The sequence below is a fragment of the Neoarius graeffei genome, chromosome 15 (assembly GCF_027579695.1).
Source record: "Neoarius graeffei isolate fNeoGra1 chromosome 15, fNeoGra1.pri, whole genome shotgun sequence".
Taxonomy (NCBI): Eukaryota; Metazoa; Chordata; class Actinopteri; order Siluriformes; family Ariidae; genus Neoarius; species Neoarius graeffei.
The window spans coordinates 57,422,283-57,442,270 of record NC_083583.1 but is presented as its reverse complement, the minus strand read 5'-3'; the positions used below and the strand labels follow the sequence as shown (position 1 = coordinate 57,442,270).

The following is a 19,988-nucleotide window of genomic DNA, read 5'->3' as shown; positions in this document are numbered from 1 at the left end:
CCTCAGGACTGTGCACCTTACACACAGCACACACACCTCAGGACTGTGCACCTTACACACAGCACACACACCTCAGGACTGTGCACCTTACACACAGCACACACACCTCAGGACTGTGCACCTTACACACAGCACACACACCTCAGGACTGTGCACCTTACACACAGCACATACACCTCAGGACTGTGCACCTTACACACAGCACACACACCTCAGGACTGTGCACCTTACACACAGCACACACACCTCAGGACTGTGCACCTTACACACAGCACACACACCTCAGGACTGTGCACCTTACACACAGCACACACACCTCAGGACTGTGCACCTTACACACAGCACACACACCTCAGGACTGTGCACCTTACACACAACACATACACCTCAATACTGTGCACCTTACACACAGCACATACACCTCAGGACTGTGCACCTTACACACAGCACACACACCTCAGGACTGTGCACCTTACACACAACACACACACCTCAGGACTGTGCACCTTACACACAGCACATACACCTCAGGACTGTGCACCTTACACACAACACATACACCTCAGGACTGTGCACCTTACACACAGCACATACACCTCAGGACTGTGCACCTTACACACAGCACACTCACCTCAGGACTGTGCACCTTACACACAGCACATACACCTCAGGACTGTGCACCTTACACACAGCACATACACCTCAGGACTGTGCACCTTACCTTACCTTGCAATAATTCATAATGTGTAATATTTTATCTTATAATGTGACTCTCTCGTGCAATAATTTATAATGTGACTGTCTCTGTGCAATACTTTATATGTGCAATACCTCACTCCATAATGTGTAACACAACACACACCTCAGACTGTGCACCTTGCCCCCCTTTTTTCTTTCCCCCTTCCTCCCTCTCTCTCCCCCTCTCTCCACGCTGTTTGCACTGTTATTGGAGATGCTTTAATCTCATTGTACATGTGTATAGTGACAATAAAGGCATTCTATTCTATTCTACTGAGCTCTCCTGGTCCACTAGTCATACACACCCTCACTCTAAACTCAACATAAACAACTACACGGAGCGGTTTTTGTGTAACAGCATAACTCAAGAGGTTACACTGCTGATACGTTCTGTACAGTATGATTTGATTTGATTCGATCATAATGTAAAATGAAGTACAAAATACATTAAAATCAGGATTACACAAGAAAGCGCAAAGCACTTATTTCCATTGTGGTCCCATTAAAACACGTAAAACAGCAATAACAACGTTGTGATTTATGAAAGTATAAAGTAATATGAATAATACTATTAATAACAAACGTTTTATAGATAGAAATATGATAATAAGATCAACCATACAACAATAAAAAAGGGGAAAAGCTACAGACAACAGAACAGTAATAAGAATTTTGACTAGAGAAAAAACCCAGATAGCAATAGGTCAGTGGCCCACTGGCGGCCCACCAGTGGCAGAGTTGTCGGTCCAACGGCGGCTCCCACCAGTGGCCCACTGGCGTTTTGCTCATCGGTTCTTTGGCGGTCCGCCGGCGGCTCAAAAGCGGTTTCAGATAAAGGGCCGCCTTTTTACCGATTGTTACCCACCATTTTTTTAATAGCCTTATTATGGCCATATAATTCAAACAAGGCATTAAAATGAATATAAATGGAATTCAATTTATGATCTAAATTAATATAAATGTATACATGTAAACATATTATCCCACAGACTGACCACACATAAGGTTCAATACATTTTGTTTATTTTTAATGTGTTAACGGTTTTTATATGAATAAATAAATAACTAAATAACAATTAATAATTTATAATATCACATTTAAAGACCAGCCAGGTTCAATACATTTTTGTTTTTTCAATGTGTCTACGGTTTTAAATAAATAAATAAACAAACAAATAAATAACAATTAACAACGTCACATTTAAAGATCAGCCAGGTTCAATATTTTTTTTATGTTTTTACAGTTTGAAGTAAGTAAATAAATAAATATGAACAATTTATAATAAATATATAATACATAAATATAAAATGACTAGTTCAAATATTCCCCATCTCCCCATTGCCCACTTTTTTCTGCCTGTCTTTTCTCCCTCCCTCTCAGTCAGCTGCCCCCTTTAGGTACTTCGCAACTTCTTTTTGCAGGTCCTCTTCTGTTGCTGTGTGCACCACTCTCCTAACAGCTCCTGTTGTAAAACAAGGAGTAAGTAAGAAAAAAATGCTTTTGCCAGGGGTTGTAAATACTTCACAATAATGATTCAAAATGTAAAAAAAAAAAGTTTTTTTTTTTAGCTTACTGTGTAACACATTCTTCAGGTGTAAAGACTTGAACGCCACCTTTCCTCCAGCACCAGTCCAATTTATTTGAAGCGCCAGGGACTTCCTCAAAATACGGCCCAACATCCTCTTCACCGCGTCTTTGGTGGTTTTCCCCCCCAAAACAGCAAGTATGTTCACCTGGAATACAAAGACCAAAATTACAATGGCATAACATTCAGTCAAACATCTTAGCTGTTTGATAGTTCATCTGTAACCTTCAAATACAGTGGGTATGATGTTGAAAATTGGAAACATATATATGATTTATTGTGCACACATCGCTCCCCTTGGGAATGGGATCAATTTTAGCAATGCTCAATCAGTGGGATCACCTGGCTCTCGCCAGATCTGTGTGTTTCCGCACAGCTTTATGAGCTACTCGTGGATCTGGGTGGATTTTCAGATTTACCCAGGCAGCCTGACCAATCCGGCTCGCAGGGCTTTCATAGATGTAACATTGTCGACAAATCACTTAATTCAGGGAGAGGTGTAAAATGAACTCATTTCCAGAAATGTTACAGTAGTGCTTTAATTGTCAGACAAGTGTTTTTTCCAATCATGTGCAAGGATTTTTAATAAAACATTTGGAGAGCTAAGCCAGAGACGGTATTTTAAGACAGGAACTTTGGCTAAGCGCACTACGGCCATAGTTACAGATAAATGTTTGTGGAGCAACTCAGAGCAACATTCATCACGAGAGCCAGGTTAAGACTTGTATGCCTTCAAATTCATATTGCAACATTTTAAAATCCAGACTTACCAGTTGGTTTTTCAGGTCAATGTCAGACCCAAGCTGCCTCTCCAGCTCCTCCAGTTCCTCCAGGTTACTGAGGGGCATGTTGGTTTCCTGGACGAGGCAAAGGTCTGCCACACCAGCACCCCCTAGCTTCTGCAGAATGGCCGTATTTGCAGCCACCTGCTGCTTAACCTCCTTAACCTCCTCCTCAATCGTCCGGAGGTGCTGCAGAACAAGTCTGCAAAAATCTATGAATCAAAGACAACAGATTAGAAATGGTATAAGTATAGATGTAGTAATTCAGATACTTAGTTTCCATTTACACAGCTTTCAAACAACATCAACATCTGTGTTACTGAAATTGACATAATCAAGGATGAATGTATGGTGTCCTTCTCAAAACAAAAACAAACAAAACTTTCATAGCCCCTTAACACACGCCATTCCACCAAAAGGACGCTGTAATGGCCACTGAGAAAAACTTTACTGCCATAGTACCACTATGACAGTGCATAGGGCCTTTAGTAATACATTACGACTTGGTCATTGCCATTCTGGTAACAGCTATTCGGCTAATTTATAACAGGGGCTGTATCTTAAGGGGTTAGTCTGCTTCTCCTTTAATATTGGTGCCAGATAAATGATAATTCAGTTCTACCTTGCTGGATGCTGATTTGCTGATTTGATGGATGATGCTGTGCCTGACTGGTAAACTCTGTTGAACAGATTGGAAATGTGGTTAGTAAATAGTGAGATGGTGCAATGCTATGATTACACTGAATGCAATGTTATGGCATTATACTTAACTGATACTTTTGTCCAAAGCAACTTATAAAATAGAAAATGAACAAAGTAACATACACTGCGTTCCAAATTATTATGCAAATGACATTTTTCACTGGTTTTCCAAAATAAATAACTAAATGACAAGTCATCATAATTTTCCAAGTCATCAACCGTTAGAGTACAAAGCAAATGTTTTTGAACGAACCTTCCAACTCGCAGCTTCAAAAGTGACTTGTTTGTTGCTTTGTAATAGTATTTTATCATTTACTCTCTTGTTCTGATGTATTTATCTGGAAGAACCTTTCTTAATGTGCCTTTATCTGCACAAACCTGTGTGCGCTCTGAATCAGCTACACATCCAGTAATGCAACTTGAACTGTAAGATTTTTTGATTGAACTAGGTTTTGATTCCAGTAATTATCACCTGCTAATGCTTCAAATTTCATAAATGGCCATTTTCAGTTCTTTACAAGAACAACATCTTTTGAAACTCTGCTTTGCATAATAATTTGGAACAGTGCATTTTCAGTTTTTCAATTTTTAAAAAAATACCGTTATCATTGGAAGGTTCGTTCAAAAATATTTGCTTTGTACTCTAACGGTTGATGACTTGAAAATTATGATGACTTGTCATCTAGTTATTTATTTAGGAAAACCAGTGAAAAATGTCATTTGCATAATAATTTGGAACGCAGTGTACAGTGGGTATGATAAGTTTACATACCCCTGTTCAAATGCCAGGTTCATGACATAAAATAGTTTGTCTTTTTTGTCATTTTTTTACATCATGAACACCTGGCATTTGAACAGGGGTGTGTACATTTTCAATAGGCACTGTATTATGTATTTACCTCCATGGCTGGATGTTCGAAAAAGAGGTGACTTCGATGGAAGCTGTGGTGGTGCTGGCAGAGGTGAAATCGTTGGAAGCTGTGGTAGTGGTGGTAGAGGTGATGGTGGTGGTAGAGGCAGGGTGGTGGTGGTGGGGAGCTGTGGTGCCTGACTGGTAAACTCTGTTGAACAGATTGGAAATGAAAAGGCGTGTTTAGTGAGATTATTACGGCAATGATTATTATTGATTATTACTGCAACTTTTGTCCAAACCCAAAGCAACTTATAAAGTACACATATGAGTTTACATACCCCTGTTCAAGTGCCAGGTTGTCATGACGTTAAATAGTTTCTTTTTGTCATTTTTTTTTACATCATGAACACCTGGCATTTGAACAGGGGTGTAGACTTTCAATAGCCAATGTATTATGTGTATACCTCCATGGCTGGATGTCAGAAAAAGATGTGAGGTTTCCAACGGGGGACTGGCTGCTTGGTTGGACAACACTGCAAACAGAGTGAAAAGACACATGATATACAAGTATTCATGGTAATTAGAAGACCAAATCATGGTACTAAGTACACAGTGGCCAATATTACCTGCAGGGTAAGTACTGGTCCTGGTGACTGAAGGGGTTCTGTGTGATTGACTGTACACTGTTTGAAAGAGATTAAGACTTAAATGGTTATCTAAGAAGCATATTCATTGCAGTACATTAATTACCAATTACTAATTAATTTATGAGCATTAGCAGTGGTTGTACCACCTGATATCAGAGCACAATAAATGACATTGACAATGACATTGACCCATTTACCTTCATGGCTGGGTGGGCGCTGTGGTAGTGGTGGTAGAGGTGGGAGTTGTGGTGGTGGTGGTAGAGGCAGGGTGGTGGTGGTTGGGACCTGTGGTGCCTGGCTGGTAAACTCTGTTGAATAGATTGGAAATGAAAAGGCGTGTTTAGTGAGATGATACAATGCTATGATTACACTTAATGCAATGGTATGACATTATACTTAACTGACACTTTTGTCCAAATGCAACATAAAAAATAAACAAAGGAAGATATGCAGAAGGCCTGTGTCAAATGTGGGTGCATGAAATGTAAGGCAACACAAAATGAAAAGTAACAGAGACCATGAAAAAAGAAAAATGAATTTCTTTTCAGAGATATCACTAACCTGAATTTGGTACAGAAATTTTCTCTGGCAGTCGCCGAATTTTTGGAGCCGGAGGGAAATAGGGACAGTCATCTTCTTCATCACTGGATTGGATGAATTTCATGTTTGGCCTAGAGATTACACAAGTTACAAAATGTTAAAGAATGTGACATTGAGGGCAATATCATTGGTACAAATAATATTTATGGTTAGTTAAAAATATAGAAAAGGCTATATAAACCAGACAAGTAGTCTGGTTTATATAGTCCACTTCCTTAGTTCACCTTGAAGAACCCTTATGTTGATATTTCTAGTTTCAGGATATGACCTCATGTCTGCCAAGCAATGTAGGTCGATGTAGAACATCGAACAGGAGGCTCCTGCATGTTGGTTACTTACTCAGATGCCATGATTCAGCTTCACCTCACTTTGAGAAGTTTGTTACCTCATCTAAGCGAATCCAGTATTTCTTTGCATAAATGACCAAAGTAATTAAATATTGTTGTATTGATTGAGTTGACTTAGTATTTATGCATATTTTGATATATTTGTGAGTAATTCAGTAGTTATTTGGTAGATTGTGTCAAACCTGTCTAGATCACATGCTGCCTATGTAATTCAGTCAATCTACCTCCGTTTATATATTAGTGACTAGTATGATGCAAATATTATCTTACTTTCTTTTTCTTTTCATGGTCTCCTCATCTGTCTCCAGCTTCTCTCCTCTTTTTGCTTTAAGGTAGTGGCCGTGGGCCTTTTCGTATGTGTCTACATAAAAAAAAACAACAATAGCAAACAAGCAAAATTCAAATAGTTGAATTGTCTCCTTTTCTCCCAAATCAAAATGCTGCATTATGATATTTAAATATACAACCGAGCCTACCTTTAACTTTAAGCACCTCAACTGGATGAAGTGTCCAACAGTTGGGGTCAGGGGTTTCATTTTGTAGGGCAGCCTTTTTTACCTTGTCCAGCGTTTTAAAGGGAGGCCAGTAACATTTATCTTCTATGAGCCATGAAACAGGCACCACAAAAAACAAGCCCTCCGCGGGGAAGGAAACGACTACATACATTTCTGTGGAAAGAAGAAATAGTTACACTTAAGTGGGCTTGCCAAGGCATCTTAATAATCAATTCCTACAGCTACAGCATTTCCTAAATGAGATGGGAAACCTGAATATATCACCTGAACAAAATTGTGATTTGAACACTTACACCAACATAAAAAACAGCAATCCTACTGATGCAACATTGGTAGCCCAGCAAAGCCATCCTTAACTGGAAGGAGGACATATTTTCTCTCTATGTGTGCAGCTAGAGTGTGATGCAGTTGAGGTGTCAGGGCAGACAGATGGTAGATGCCAACTTCAGATGACTCGAGTGGGTAGTCAAAGAGGTTGCAGAGCTTTGAGAAGGACCTAAACACTATGTGCACTTCTGCCTTGTTGTCAACTATGATGTTTTCGATGACCACTATCCTTCCCCCCGCTAACTCCACACAACTGTCACTTGTTGAGACCTGAATGATGACCCTCTGAACAAGCATTCTTTTAAATTGTTTTATGGCAGTAAGATGCGGTGGTACAGGGCCACTGTAATGTTCCATTGTTAGGCCTGACTCGATACTTAGACACTCACTGGACTTAAACCTTTTTTCAGACAAGCGACGAATGACCTGCTCTAGGGGCTTGTTGGGTTTCCGGATCGTTGTTTTTAGCTGGCCGAGGAAATTTTCAAAAGGGAAGCAGGATATGTTGTCTAACGCTCCATATGTCTTTGTTTCCTCACTGAGGTGGAGTAAGGCATGCATATTGTACCCAATGTACTCCCTACCATACAGTTGGTTGCAGTGTTTCACAAATGCCAAGAGTAGACTGTGTGCATAGTCAGCATAATCTCCCACTAAAGATACACTAAGTAAAATAGTCATGGCCACAGACAGCAACATGAAGTTGTTGTAAATTGCTGCTGGTACTCTGCCCTTTAAGCAAGCTGGCCCAGTGTATAGCAGGAATGAGCGAAGCTCAGTAGCTTTCCACCTCTCAAAATCAGTAAGAGTTCGGGGCTTCCGGTTGAATTCAATGGGGAAATATGAGCGATAACCCAAAAGCGTAGTTGACACCTCCTGCACGACAGCTGTACCTACTCGAGTGTGCAATGGCTTCCTCATCCAGAAGTATAACAGTTTCCGCACTACCCCTAAGCACACCACATGCATATAGTCATGAGGAAACTGTGTGACTATTCCAACTGACAAAAGATTGAATGGACTAAATCCTGTGAAATGCTGCTCATCACTAAACTCATCAAATGTTTCGCTGTCCAGTCTAGGTGGTGCATCTGATTGTGGAAAGGTCATTCTTCCTTGGTATGTCACTCCCTTTTGATGGCATTTGTGACAACTGTAGAACCCAGTGTGTCCCTTTGACCTTCGGATAAATGCCCGTGCAGGCGCGTCACAGACCACTGCTGACAATGCTATAGCGATAGAAGCACCCTGGTAAAAAAAGCCATCTCTCTCAAGAACACGTGCGTCACTGACAAACTCATCTAGAAACTCTAGTGTTGTAGGTTTCTGATTTCCAAAGTAGATCCCGATAACAAATGGCTCCCTGTTTGTCTGTACCCGATTCTCAAAACACTCAATGAGCCCTAAAATAGGCCAGAACTGTGCATTTGAGCTTTTATAGAGGGGCAGGCCATCTATGTTCACTTGGATTGTTAAAGACGGGCAAGTCAAAGGAGTTTTTTTGTTAGCAAGATGAGAGGAAATGCCATGATCGAAGCCAAAATGATAGTAGCTACCGCCTGAAATATTTTTAACATGATACGTGGTTTTTGTTTTTAGTAACGTTCTAGGATTTTTTGGCAAGCCATGCAATTTTCCAGAGAGAAAAGATAATAAATCTGCCAAAGCAGCATGGCTTATCCTTCTCCTAACTGCCCATTGAGCAAGGTGACTTCGTGTGTCTTCGCCTGAAGAACAGATTTCCTCACTGCCATCACTGTCATGTGCATGTTCACTGGACTGTTCATCCTCACTCACTCCACCACTGCTCTGTCCTGAATGGACCTGCTCACTCACTCCACCACTGCTCTGTCCTGAATGGACCTGCTCACTCACTCCACCACTGCTCTGTCCTGAATGGACCTGCTCACTCACTCCACCACTGCTCTGTCCTGAATGGACCTGCTCACTCACTCCACCACTGCTCTGTCCTGAATGGACCTGCTCACTCACTCCACCACTGCTCTGTCCTGAATGGACCTGCTCACTAACTCCACCACTGCTCTGTCCTGAATGGGCACTATGTCCTGGTAGGGGTTCTACCCCACTGCCCCCATGAGTAAATTGGACCTCAGTCACTTCATATGACACCCCTTCCCCCCCACACTCTGCTGAAGAAGTTAGGCCTATACTCAGTAAGTCTGATTCAACGCCTTTAGCAATCCTTCTTCTCTTACTCCAGTAACTAGACATTGCGCCACAAGTGTTGCCTATTACCTTAAATTACCCCAAATTACCTTACAGACTTGTACTCTTGGTGACCTGTAAAGGGAAAAGAGACAACATATCACCATCTGTCTTATTACAAAGCTGCATCAACATTCTCTCTCTCTCTCTCTCTCTCTCTCACACACACTCTCTCTCTCTCTCATCACCTAGGTTCACAAAATGTTTTTTATACGTTTCTTTTTACTACGTTCATAAACATTAAATATGTGAATCAGCATTTGGGATCATGTTGAGTGGCGTATATTTTAAATTCTGTCAAATACATATGTCGTGTTTTGGTTACAGCTTACTGCATAACTGCCGGTAGAAGAAGGCCTACCTGAAATATTGATACTGTGATACTGTGATATTTCGGTGCACGACATTGAAGAAGAGTTGGTGTAAGGAGTGAGTAAAGTCACAGCCCTATTATTCCTTAAAATTTCTGTGGTAAAGTGAACAGGTTTACATGCCTAGTCCTGTTCTTCCTTCTTTATAATTTTATACTCGTTCACGTCTAGTAGCCTGTAGAACAAATCACTGCTGGCAATACACTGACACTGGCTGGCATTTGTATCATTTCCAAACGCTTCAATTCAATGTTTTAAGGGTTTTTAAGACCCCGCGGGAACCCCGATGTTGTCTACACATCAGTTGCAGTAGCTGCCTCAAAACACCAGCGGATGCAGACATGAACTCCAGAAACAAAACAATATCGGGGCGATAGCTATGATAGCTAGGCTAACAACCATGGACAGCCAAGGCGAGGAAAGTTGCTGTGCTGACCTGAAACTTTTTTTTTTGTCACAGGACAAATGTTAAACCCCATCTGTCATCTATTAACCAATAAAGTTGCCTTCATTTTTAAAAAGTCGGACAGGTTTGCCTAGCAAAGGCTACATCAATCTACATGCAAAACTGATTGTCAGTTAGGGTAATGAAGAATTAGTAAGTTTAGTGTTAATAAATTAGAGATTAGCGTTACTGAGGTAAATGTTGGTGTTATTGAGTAAAGGTTAGTGTTACTGAGGTAAAAATTAGTGTTATTAAATAAAGGTTAGCATTATTAAGATAACACTTAGCATTACTGAGGTAAATGTTGGTGTTATTGAGTAAAGGTTAGTGTTACTGAGGTAAAAATTAGTGTTATTAAATAAAGGTTAGCATTATTAAGATAACACTTAGCATTACTGAGGTAAATGTTGGTGTTATTGAGTAAAGGTTAGTGTTACTGAGGTAAAAGTTAGTGTTATTAAATAAAGGTTAGCATTATTAAGATAACACTTAGCATTACTGAGGTAAATGTTGGTGTTATTGAGTAAAGGTTAGTGTTACTGAGGTAAAAGTTAGTGTTATTAAATAAAGGTTAGCATTATTAAGCATTACTGAGGTAAATGTTGGTGTTATTGAGTAAAGGTTAGTGTTACTGAGGTAAAAGTTAGTGTTATTAAATAAAGGTTAGCATTATTAAGCATTACTGAGGTAAATGTTGGTGTTATTGAGTAAAGGTTAGTGTTACTGAGGTAAAAATTAGTGTTATTAAATAAAGGTTAGCATTAAGATAACACTTAGCATTATTGAGGTAAATGGTGTTATTGAGTAAAGGTTAGTGTTACTGAGGTAAAAATTAGTGTTATTAAATAAAAGTTAGCATTAAGATAACACAGCATTACTGAGGTAAATGTTAGTGTTACTGAGGCAAAAAAAGTGTTATTTCATAAAGGTTAGCAATAATGAGGTAAAGTTTAGCCTTTACTGAGGTAAAGGAGAGTTACTGAGGTAGAGGTTACCATTATTGAGGTGAAGTTTAGTGTAATTAAGTAAAGTTTCATGGATAGAATTTCTAGGCACAGCCAAGGGGCAGAGGGTGTCTTAATACAGGCGAGTACACTTTCGGATAGCCAAAGTAATTTCCCCCCTTTCTCATATGTGAATAAAAACACTTCACCCCAGGTGCATATACGAGGGTGATATGTAGGCTACTTTATTTATCCTTCGTTGGCTAATTATGTCAAATTGGTAAGCCATCATGTCCGTTTTCTGAACGAGTCCTAATGAATGAGTTTGTCTCTGTCTTGCTGTCAGAAACGTCATACCACAACAGTTCACGAAGTTTTGAAGTGTAGGCTAGCATTACGTTTACTATAGTTTTTGTATATGATAATTTTAGAAGAGATAAGAAGATGGTGTACTTACCTAGTCCTATTAAGTTGTGGCTGGTTCTTCCGTCCGTTGTAGTCTATGGGTAGCGGTCCTTCAGCGGTCCAAGGATGGCGAGCCGCCACTGTCTTGCGCAGTGGATTCGAATCCTCGCGCACCATCGCGGGGCGCCAACCAAAAGCCACTCACGCCCCGAGCTGTGATTTGTGCTAGGCAGCGGCCCGACTTCGGACCACGGCTGGCATACCACCGACGGCTTGCCGTCCAAAAGCCACCAGTGGTCCACTATATACATGCTAGCTGGGAAAATTAGTAAAATAAAAAGGTATTATCTTCTTGCTGTCTAAGACCATTAAAAAGGTGATTCTTCACTGACAGTTTGAAACTGGACTTGTTCTGAATACTTTTAATATTGTTGGGAAGTTGATTCCAAATTTTGATTGCTGAGTAATAAAATGATGTTTTTCCAAATGATTTTACATGTGGAACGTACAGAGCATTGTTACTGGATCTGGTATTGATATTGTGAACACACACAGTCGATGGCTTGCCGTCTGTTTTCATCTAGAAAAATTCAACAATAGTGGATTTTTTTTTTTGTAAATCGTCTTCCGACCATTACTACTTCTGTTAGCGGTTACCAACATTTCGAATGTGCACTGTGCAGCGCTCAATTATGTCCCCCTCCCCCTCCGTCTTCGGACGATGAAACTCAAGTTCCGGTCTGTTTCAGTCAGTTATTTTCCATTAATCTCTTCCTTTAAAAAAAATTTATTTATGTATTTATTTGTTTGTTTGTTTATTTATTTATTAAGAGCCAAAATACCCGAGTGACAAGGCTTAACAACGCCACTGCCTTTGACAAAGCACCCATCCCATGGATGTGTTTTAAAAAAAAACATCAAGGTTGTTTTTTTTTAATTTTTGGAATCTTTTTTAAAAATTAGAATGTGTTCCGGAAAACAGAAACATAAGTGTTCTAAGAACAGGGTTTAAATCTTTATCTCAGTGTTAATCGTGCCATCAGAACACCGTAACAAGCCGTCTAAGCAAGATGAGTTTCAAGCGTAACAATGGCCTTGCTAATGGCACCGCTGGAATGCGCCTCCGGGAGACTGGTGTGGTTGGGAAGCTGCTTACCTCCTATGGTTTTATCCAATGCTCAGAGAGACAGGCTCACCTGTTCTTCCACTGCTCCCAGTACAATGGCAACCTGCAAGAGCTCAAGATTGGAGATGATGTGGAGTTTGAGGTGTCTTCTGACAAGCGCACCGGGAAACCTATTGCTCTGAAGCTGGTAAAGATCCAGGCTGAAGTCCTGCCCGAAGAACGAATTTCTGGGCAGGTTGTCTCAGCCATCCCCAACCACCTGGATGAAAGGTCTGCTCCTGGCCAGGTCCCCACTGGCAGTTTGTGCTATGAGAGAAACAGGGAAGTGTTCTATCTCACTTACACCCATGAGAACGTGGAGGGCAAACCACAACTGGAAATAGGAGATAAGGTCAGCTTCTGCTTGGAAACTAACAAGCATACTGGAGCAGTGAGTGCCCAAAACATTATGTTGGTTAAGAAGAAGCTGATGAGGTGCCAGGGAGTGGTGTGTGCCGCTAAGGATGCATTTGGATTTATTGAGCGAGCGGACGTAGTGAAAAAGATTTTCTTTCACTACAGTGAGTTCAAAGGTGACTTGGAGCCACTGCAGGTTGGAGATGAAGTGGAGTTTTCTATTAAGGACCGAAATGGGAAAGAGGTTGCTACGGATGTTCATGTGCTCCCCCCAGGCACAGTTATATTTGAAGATATCGGTATTGAACAGTTTGAGGGCACGGTCACCAAGGTTATTCCTAAGGTTCCCACCAAGAATCATAATGACCCGTTACCTGGACGAATTTGTGCAAGGATTAATTTCAGCCAAAAGGAACTTCTGTTTAGGGAGAAAGACACCAAGTCCAAAGTGACACTTCTGGAAGGAGACCATGTCCGGTTCAACATTTCCACTGACCGGCGAGACAAGAGTGAGCGAGCTACAAACATCCATATACTGCCTGACACCTTCCATTTTACTAAGGAGTCTCGTGAAATGGGTATGATCGCTGCAATGCGTGATAGGTTTGGCTTCATTAAGTGTGTGGACCGTGATGCCCGAATGTTCTTCCACTTTGGTGAGGTTTTGGAGGAAAGCCCACTGCACATTTCAGACGAAGTGGAGTTTACTGTCATCCCTGACATGCTGTCAGCCCAGAGGAGCCATGCAGTGCGGATCAGGAGACTGCCCAAGGGCACAGTGTCTTTTGACACAGAGTCTGAACAGTGTTTCCCAGGTGTTGTAGAGAAGCAGGCCACAGCTGCCTTCAATGGCAAGATCAATGCCAGCCCCAACAATGGTAAAGAGAAGGAAGCAGAGGAATGCACGATTGTGTATAAAGACTGTGGAGTGAAGCTGACTGTACCCAATCATATGAAAGACCTAGAGAGTGAAGTTCTCCCTCAGCTTGGAGACAACATGGACTTTGCAATCAGTGAAGTAAAGCATTCTGGCCAGCAGAACGCCGTCTCCATCAATATCTTAAACCATACCACTAACACCAAGAGGCTCCTGGGCTACATAGCGGCACTTAAGGACAACTTTGGCTTTATCGAAACTGCCAGCCATGATCAGGAGATCTTCTTTCACTTCAGTGAGATGTGTGGTAGCAAGGACGACCTAGACCTGGGAGATACAGTCGAATACACTCTGTGTAAGGGCAAAGGGAACAAATTCAGTGCTGAGAAGGTCACCAAAGTCCCACATGTGAATGGACTGAAAGAGGACATTAGCAGTACTGTGCTTTCGGGAAAGGTGGTCCGGCCCCTGCGGGGTGTAGCTCCCTCTCAAACTGAATACCAAGGACTTATTGAGGTAACAGAAGAAGGCTCCAGTAAAGGTCAGATTTACCCATTTGGAATAGTTAGCATAACCAGTAAACGAGATTGCCTGCAGAAAGGGGAGATGGTGAACTTTCAGCTGTGTACCGTGCTACAGACAGGACAGAGGATGGCATGCAATGTCATTCCACAGCGTAGAGCTTTGGTGGACTGTGTTAAAGACCAGTTTGGTTTCATCACATATGAGGTAGGCGAGAGTAAGAAGCTGTTCTTCCACATGAAGCAGGTGCAGGACAACTTGGAGCTGCAGGCTGGAGATGAGGTGGAGTTCTCGGTTATTCTGAACCAGCGCACAGGGAAGTTCAGTGCCCACAATGTCTGCAGAGTCAGTGAGGGCCCTAAAACAGTGGCAAGACCTCGGCCTGACCGCTTGGTGAACCGCTTGAAGAGCATCACCCTGACCAATGCCAGCGCCCCACGTCTGGTGATCATTCGACAACCACGGGGCCCTGATAATTCAAAGGGCTTTAATGTGGAGAGGAAACCTCGCCAGGCTGGTGTGATTGACTGAGCTGCTATTTACTGCTCCTCCCTCTCCACACTGACAGCACCTCAGAGAAAAGAAGCAGTCAAGACTAAAGGACAGGGAAGGTATTTGCACTGCTATAAGCCACACACACACACCTTCACTCTGTTCCAAAATCCCTTCCAAAAGAACTGATCATCTCCCCTGACCTTTCATATTAGTGTGTTTTTTGTGCATTTGTAATTAAAGACGATTCCTTGGTTGTTTGCGTGTGTGTGTGCGCATTCTGTTTGAGTATTTTTTAAGAAACTCTAAGAGAAGTGTGTTGACAGTGTTGGAGAAAAATGGGATTTGGTGGTTCTACCATCTGATGATGGCTAATGTGTTTCCATCTCAGCTCAAAATGAAATTGTGCGGAATTCTGCACCTCCCCACCCCAATTCCGAGCAGTTGTTTATTTGTTCCTGTCACTTGGTACCCACTCACCATGTTAAACAACTTCCAAACCTTCCAAGTTTATTTTGATCAAGTTCTGTACGCTTTTGTTTTAATAGCCCCGCTTGGTTTCACCCTCCTTCCATGTTTTCTTCTGTTTTCACGTGGAGAATTCCTAATATCTTCTCATAACTTGCGGCCTTTTTTATATTTTCTTTTACTTTTTTTATCACTGCACACACATCTTTTGCTTTTTTGCTTTTTATTTTTAAAAATCCAATTTAATATGCTTTTAACAAGTAAAATAAAAGTAAGATTAAGGTGCCTAAAGACTCGAAATAAAACAACAAAACAAACCCAACCACACAATAGAGGTATACTCTTTTCCCCAGACAACTGCCAAAATATATGAACAATCTTTAGGGGGCTTCACCCTCAAGTAGATTTTAATACTGATCTGCATCCTCAAGACTTTTGGATAACATATACTATATGTAATGTCTCATCTCATCTCATTATCTGTAGCCGCTTTATCCTGTTCTACAGGGTCGCAGGCAAGCTGGAGCCTATCCCAGCTGACTACGGGCGAAAGGCGAGGTACACCCTGGACAAGTCGCCAGGTCATCGCAGGGCTGACACTTAGACACAGACAGCCATTCACACCTACGGTCAATTTAGAGCCACCGGTTAACCTAACCTGCATGTCTTTGGACTGTGGGGGAAACCGGAGCACCCGGAGGAAACCCACGCGGACACGGGGAGAACATGCAAACTCCGCACAGAAAGGCCCTCGCCGGCCACGGGGCTCGAACCCGGACCTTCTTGCTGTGAGGCGACAGCGCTAACCACTACACCACCGTGCCGCCCAAATAAATGTTTTATGAAAACAACAACAAAAAAAGGTGAAAGGAGTTGGGGAGGTACAGGTTCTGGCTTGCACAAAACAGTGGCCAGGATGCACTGCTGTGTTCAGCATGCGCCTCATGGTGTTATTTGGAGGGGGTAGGTGTAGGCGCTGGCCTACTGGGTGGTTTTAATTTAAAAATTTAGTATATAAAATGACAACATTTGTTAGACTCTCTGATAAGTGGGATGTGGCTGGTAAGATGACCTACATCTTTGGACTCTTTCAACCTAAAGATGTATAAGAGGGAGGAAAGAGCACCAAGCGCTCACTTAACGTTCAACTCTTTCAGACCACTGAGAGGATGAGCCAAGTGGAGAGAGAAATCCAGCGGCTCACCGATTCCCTGAACAGGAGAAATGGAAGGTAAGCGGAGGTGTCATTCCTTGTGCTGATCATTCGCTCCCTGTTGCCTTGTTTTCTTCTCACAAAGTGTTTTTTTTCTCTCACTTTTTGTCTAGGGATGCTGCAGTTATTAGTCATGTGCAAGAGAAGCTCTCGGCATCTCGTAAGCTGCTGCAGCAGCTGAAGGCTCAGGAGCAGTCTATCCAGAAGGCTCAGAAGAAAGCAGATACGCATAAGAAAATGACTGAATTTTGACGCATGCCTTCTTGCATATGGGAGTGTAAATAATGACCTGTCGTCTTTGTACTGATGTTATTAGCGCTCGTGTTTACGCCGAAAGCAGTGATTAATTTGGAACTTTTGTTTTAGCAGAACACCTTCTTGTCATATTTTACAAAATGGTAAAATGCTTCATGTAATTTGTTCTGTACTTTTTAAAAACACACTTTTGTCCTTTTATGTTCCACTTTTATTTTGAGAATATTTCCTCGCGTCTGTAAATTCTTTTCACCACTCGGGAAATCAGTAAGAGAAAAGACGGTAGATGAATCACGATCGTTGCTTTGAATTAAATTTTTGAACGTCTCCTGTGTTTTTGCTCAACAAATTCATTTGACGCACGCGGATTAGCTGCAGCAGGATTAACCAGAATACATGATACTGGCAAAATATGGAGAATAAATGTATTCTCAGTTTTAGGTGACGTGCTCCAGAGTCGTCCTCTGCTGTTGTGTAGAGCTCGACTGGCCATTATGCTCAGTTAATAATGTGGATTATAATGTGATTGAACTTCCTCTTGAGGAAATCTATAGGATCGACCAAGTGAATGAACATGGAGTAGTAGAGTTAACTCTGCAGTTTTTTTGGACATGAAGCTAAATTCTGCCTTTTTTTAATGTCTGTGTTAAAGGTCCCATGGCATGAAATTTTCACTTTCTGAGGTTTTTTAACGTTAAAATGAGTTCCTCTGACCTTCTTAAGTCACCCCAGTGGCTAGAAATGTCATAATGTGTAAACCAAACTATGCCCAACATTTGAGAATGGCGCGTCAAAACGGCGCGTTGATAAGCTCTTCACTTTACTACGTCAGCAAGGGAGATGATCCCCACGCCCCCCCTCTGGATTCCCACCCACTGTATGGATTGCCCCGCCCAGTTGTAGTGAGGAGACCATAGAGGGAGGACACAACAACATGGCATCACCTAAGCGAGCGAAACATGGAAATTGCGCTGTACATGGATGTGACAACACAGAAAGGAGTCTGTTTTTACTGCCGACGGGAGAGCCCCTGAAGACGCAGTGGCTTAATTTTATTTACTTCAATAATACGCCGTCGAGTCTACCTAAGACGGTGTGTGTTTGTCGGAAGCATTTTCCTGAGGAATGTTTCCACAACTTGGGACAGTACAGGGCAGGTTTTGCACATCAACTGTCACTGAAGCCTGGGTCCGTACCAAGCATCCCTGCCGCATCAGCCGCAAACACCGAACAAGTAAGTGTATAACTGGTCGTTTTGCCGTGTTTTAAAATCGGTGCGTTAGCCTAGCAATGGCTACATTAGCTGTGCAGCTAACCGCTTCCTGCAGTTAGCCAGGTACTCTGCGCTACAAAACTAAAGAGCATGCAGCATGCTCTGTTAAACTGAGTTTAGTCTGGAAATTGACTGTAACTTATGAGCTTATGTTTGACTATTGCTCCGCAATGCATGTCTTCTGTTGGATAAGCGCTATGTTGCTGTAGTTGCTGCTTCTATCCTCTTTGGTTATGGAGTGCGTGTTCAAGCCTAGGGTATTATATGTTCGTAAACTACCACTCCGAACACTCTCACTCTCTGTTCTCTGTGTCATGTTGAGTTTACGAAAGGAGTCCGAGGGAGAACGGGGTTTTGTCTTAGCAGCGTGGCTACAGGCGCTGATAGCAGCGAGTATGTGTGTGTGCAGCTTGGTCAAGCCCCTCCCCCTCCCCCCATGGCCTGCCCCCACCCTCTACCCTTCCCCTCCTCCTGCTTCTCATTAGCAAAACGACGCACTGGGAAAAGCGCTGAAATGGGGCGTTCTCCCAGGAGGCTATATTTACGTGCCGAGGGTTCATTTCGAGAAAGGCTGCGGATATAACATCCGGAAACCTCCACGAGCCCATTTAAAGCATCAACAAACCACCATGCCATGGGTCCTTTAACTAGTGGATTTTGTTTTTAAAAACACCTTTCTCAAAATGATCAACTCTACAATTTAGTGAAGTATCCACTGGAGAGGATAACGCTAGTTCTCAACTCATCATGATGTCCAACAAGGACACTGGAGACACTTTTACAGGGGTCTTGGTCCGCTCCTTTCAAATTTGAAGTTCCTGTTAATGTTATTAGGTTTACACATGCAGACAGCTCTGTTTGAATTCAGGCTAATGCTTATCTTTGGCTGCTGCAAAACATTGATTTGATGTTTCTTCAGTCATGTCTGTATTGATGGGGATGCATTATTTAGGAAAGTTATCCAATCAAGTTTTGAGTTTAAATATCCTGGTACTTCATTATGTAATCAATCTTCGCTGAGCTCCTCCACCAACAACCCAAAGCATCAATGAGCAACGTCCATATTTTACAATGGGTATTGCGTGAATTTACTTTGAATAATTCCCCAGTTTGAGGAAATGCTCTAGTGGTGTGCACTCCAAAAAGGCTCACTTTTGTCCTAATACAATCACAATAATCGCTTCCAAATGCAGAAGTTTTCACGTCTTCAAACTTATATGGTATTTATGTCCGTAGGAATCAGAAAATGATCAGACAACAACAGAGTTCCTGGAAAGAAAGAACAGTTGAAAAATCAATTTTTTTTAAAGAACTGATGACATAACACTTATTTACTCATTTATTTTGAACATTCCGAAGGCATGGCTATATTTTAGGACACTTTATCCTGGGCAGGTTCACAGCCCATCTGGAGCTAATTCCAGTAACACTGGGCACAAGGTAAGAGAATTCGCCACAGATGGGCCCCCAGTTGGGCAGTATGGTGGTGTAGTGGTTATCACTGTCGCCTCACAGCAAGAAGGTTCTGGGTTCGAGCCCAGCGGCCAGCAAAGGCCTTTCTGTGCGGAGTTTGCATATTCTCCCCGTGTCCGCGTGGGTTTCCTCCGGGTGCTCCAGTTTCCCCCACAGTCCAAAGACATGCAGGTTAGGTTAATTGGTGGCTCTAAATTGACCGTAGGTGTGAATGTGAGTGTGAATGGTTGTTTGTCTCTATGTATCAGCCCTGCGATAACCTGGTGACTTGTCCAGGGTGTACCCCACCTCTTGCCCATAGTCAGCTGGGATAGGCTCCAGCTTGCCTGTGACCCTGTAGAACAGGATAAAGCGGCTAGAGATAATGGATGGATGGATGGATGGATGGATGGAGGAAACTGGAGA

At 42.1% G+C, this 19,988-nt stretch overlaps 2 protein-coding genes and 1 long non-coding RNA gene across 3 annotated transcripts; 2 read left to right on the top strand and 1 right to left on the bottom strand.

Annotated features, from left to right (window-relative positions):
* Window positions 1–2,115: 2,115 nt before the first annotated feature.
* On the bottom strand, window positions 2,116–11,800 carry LOC132899646 (actin-binding protein WASF2-like). Its single transcript, XM_060941696.1, has 13 exons — window positions 11,541–11,800; window positions 9,374–9,398; window positions 6,732–6,923; window positions 6,526–6,616; window positions 5,870–5,979; window positions 5,506–5,616; window positions 5,288–5,344; window positions 5,126–5,194; window positions 4,708–4,869; window positions 3,729–3,785; window positions 3,095–3,318; window positions 2,313–2,472; window positions 2,116–2,201 (listed from the first exon to the last, which is right to left on the bottom strand). The coding sequence occupies exons 3-13, from the start codon at window positions 6,919–6,921 to the stop codon at window positions 2,116–2,118; spliced, it is 1,317 nt and encodes a 438-aa protein (XP_060797679.1). The 5' UTR covers window positions 6,922–6,923; window positions 9,374–9,398; window positions 11,541–11,800.
* A 758-nt stretch (window positions 11,801–12,558) lies between these two features.
* LOC132899032 (cold shock domain-containing protein E1-like) lies at window positions 12,559–14,949 on the top strand. Its single transcript, XM_060940681.1, has one exon. It carries the CDS (start codon window positions 12,559–12,561, stop codon window positions 14,938–14,940), a length of 2,382 nt encoding a protein of 793 aa, XP_060796664.1. The 3' UTR covers window positions 14,941–14,949.
* A 1,575-nt stretch (window positions 14,950–16,524) lies between these two features.
* LOC132898928 (uncharacterized) lies at window positions 16,525–17,164 on the top strand. Its single transcript, XR_009656603.1, has 2 exons — window positions 16,525–16,600; window positions 16,696–17,164. It is a non-coding gene; the product is annotated as an uncharacterized LOC132898928 (long non-coding RNA).
* Window positions 17,165–19,988: the final 2,824 nt, after the last annotated feature.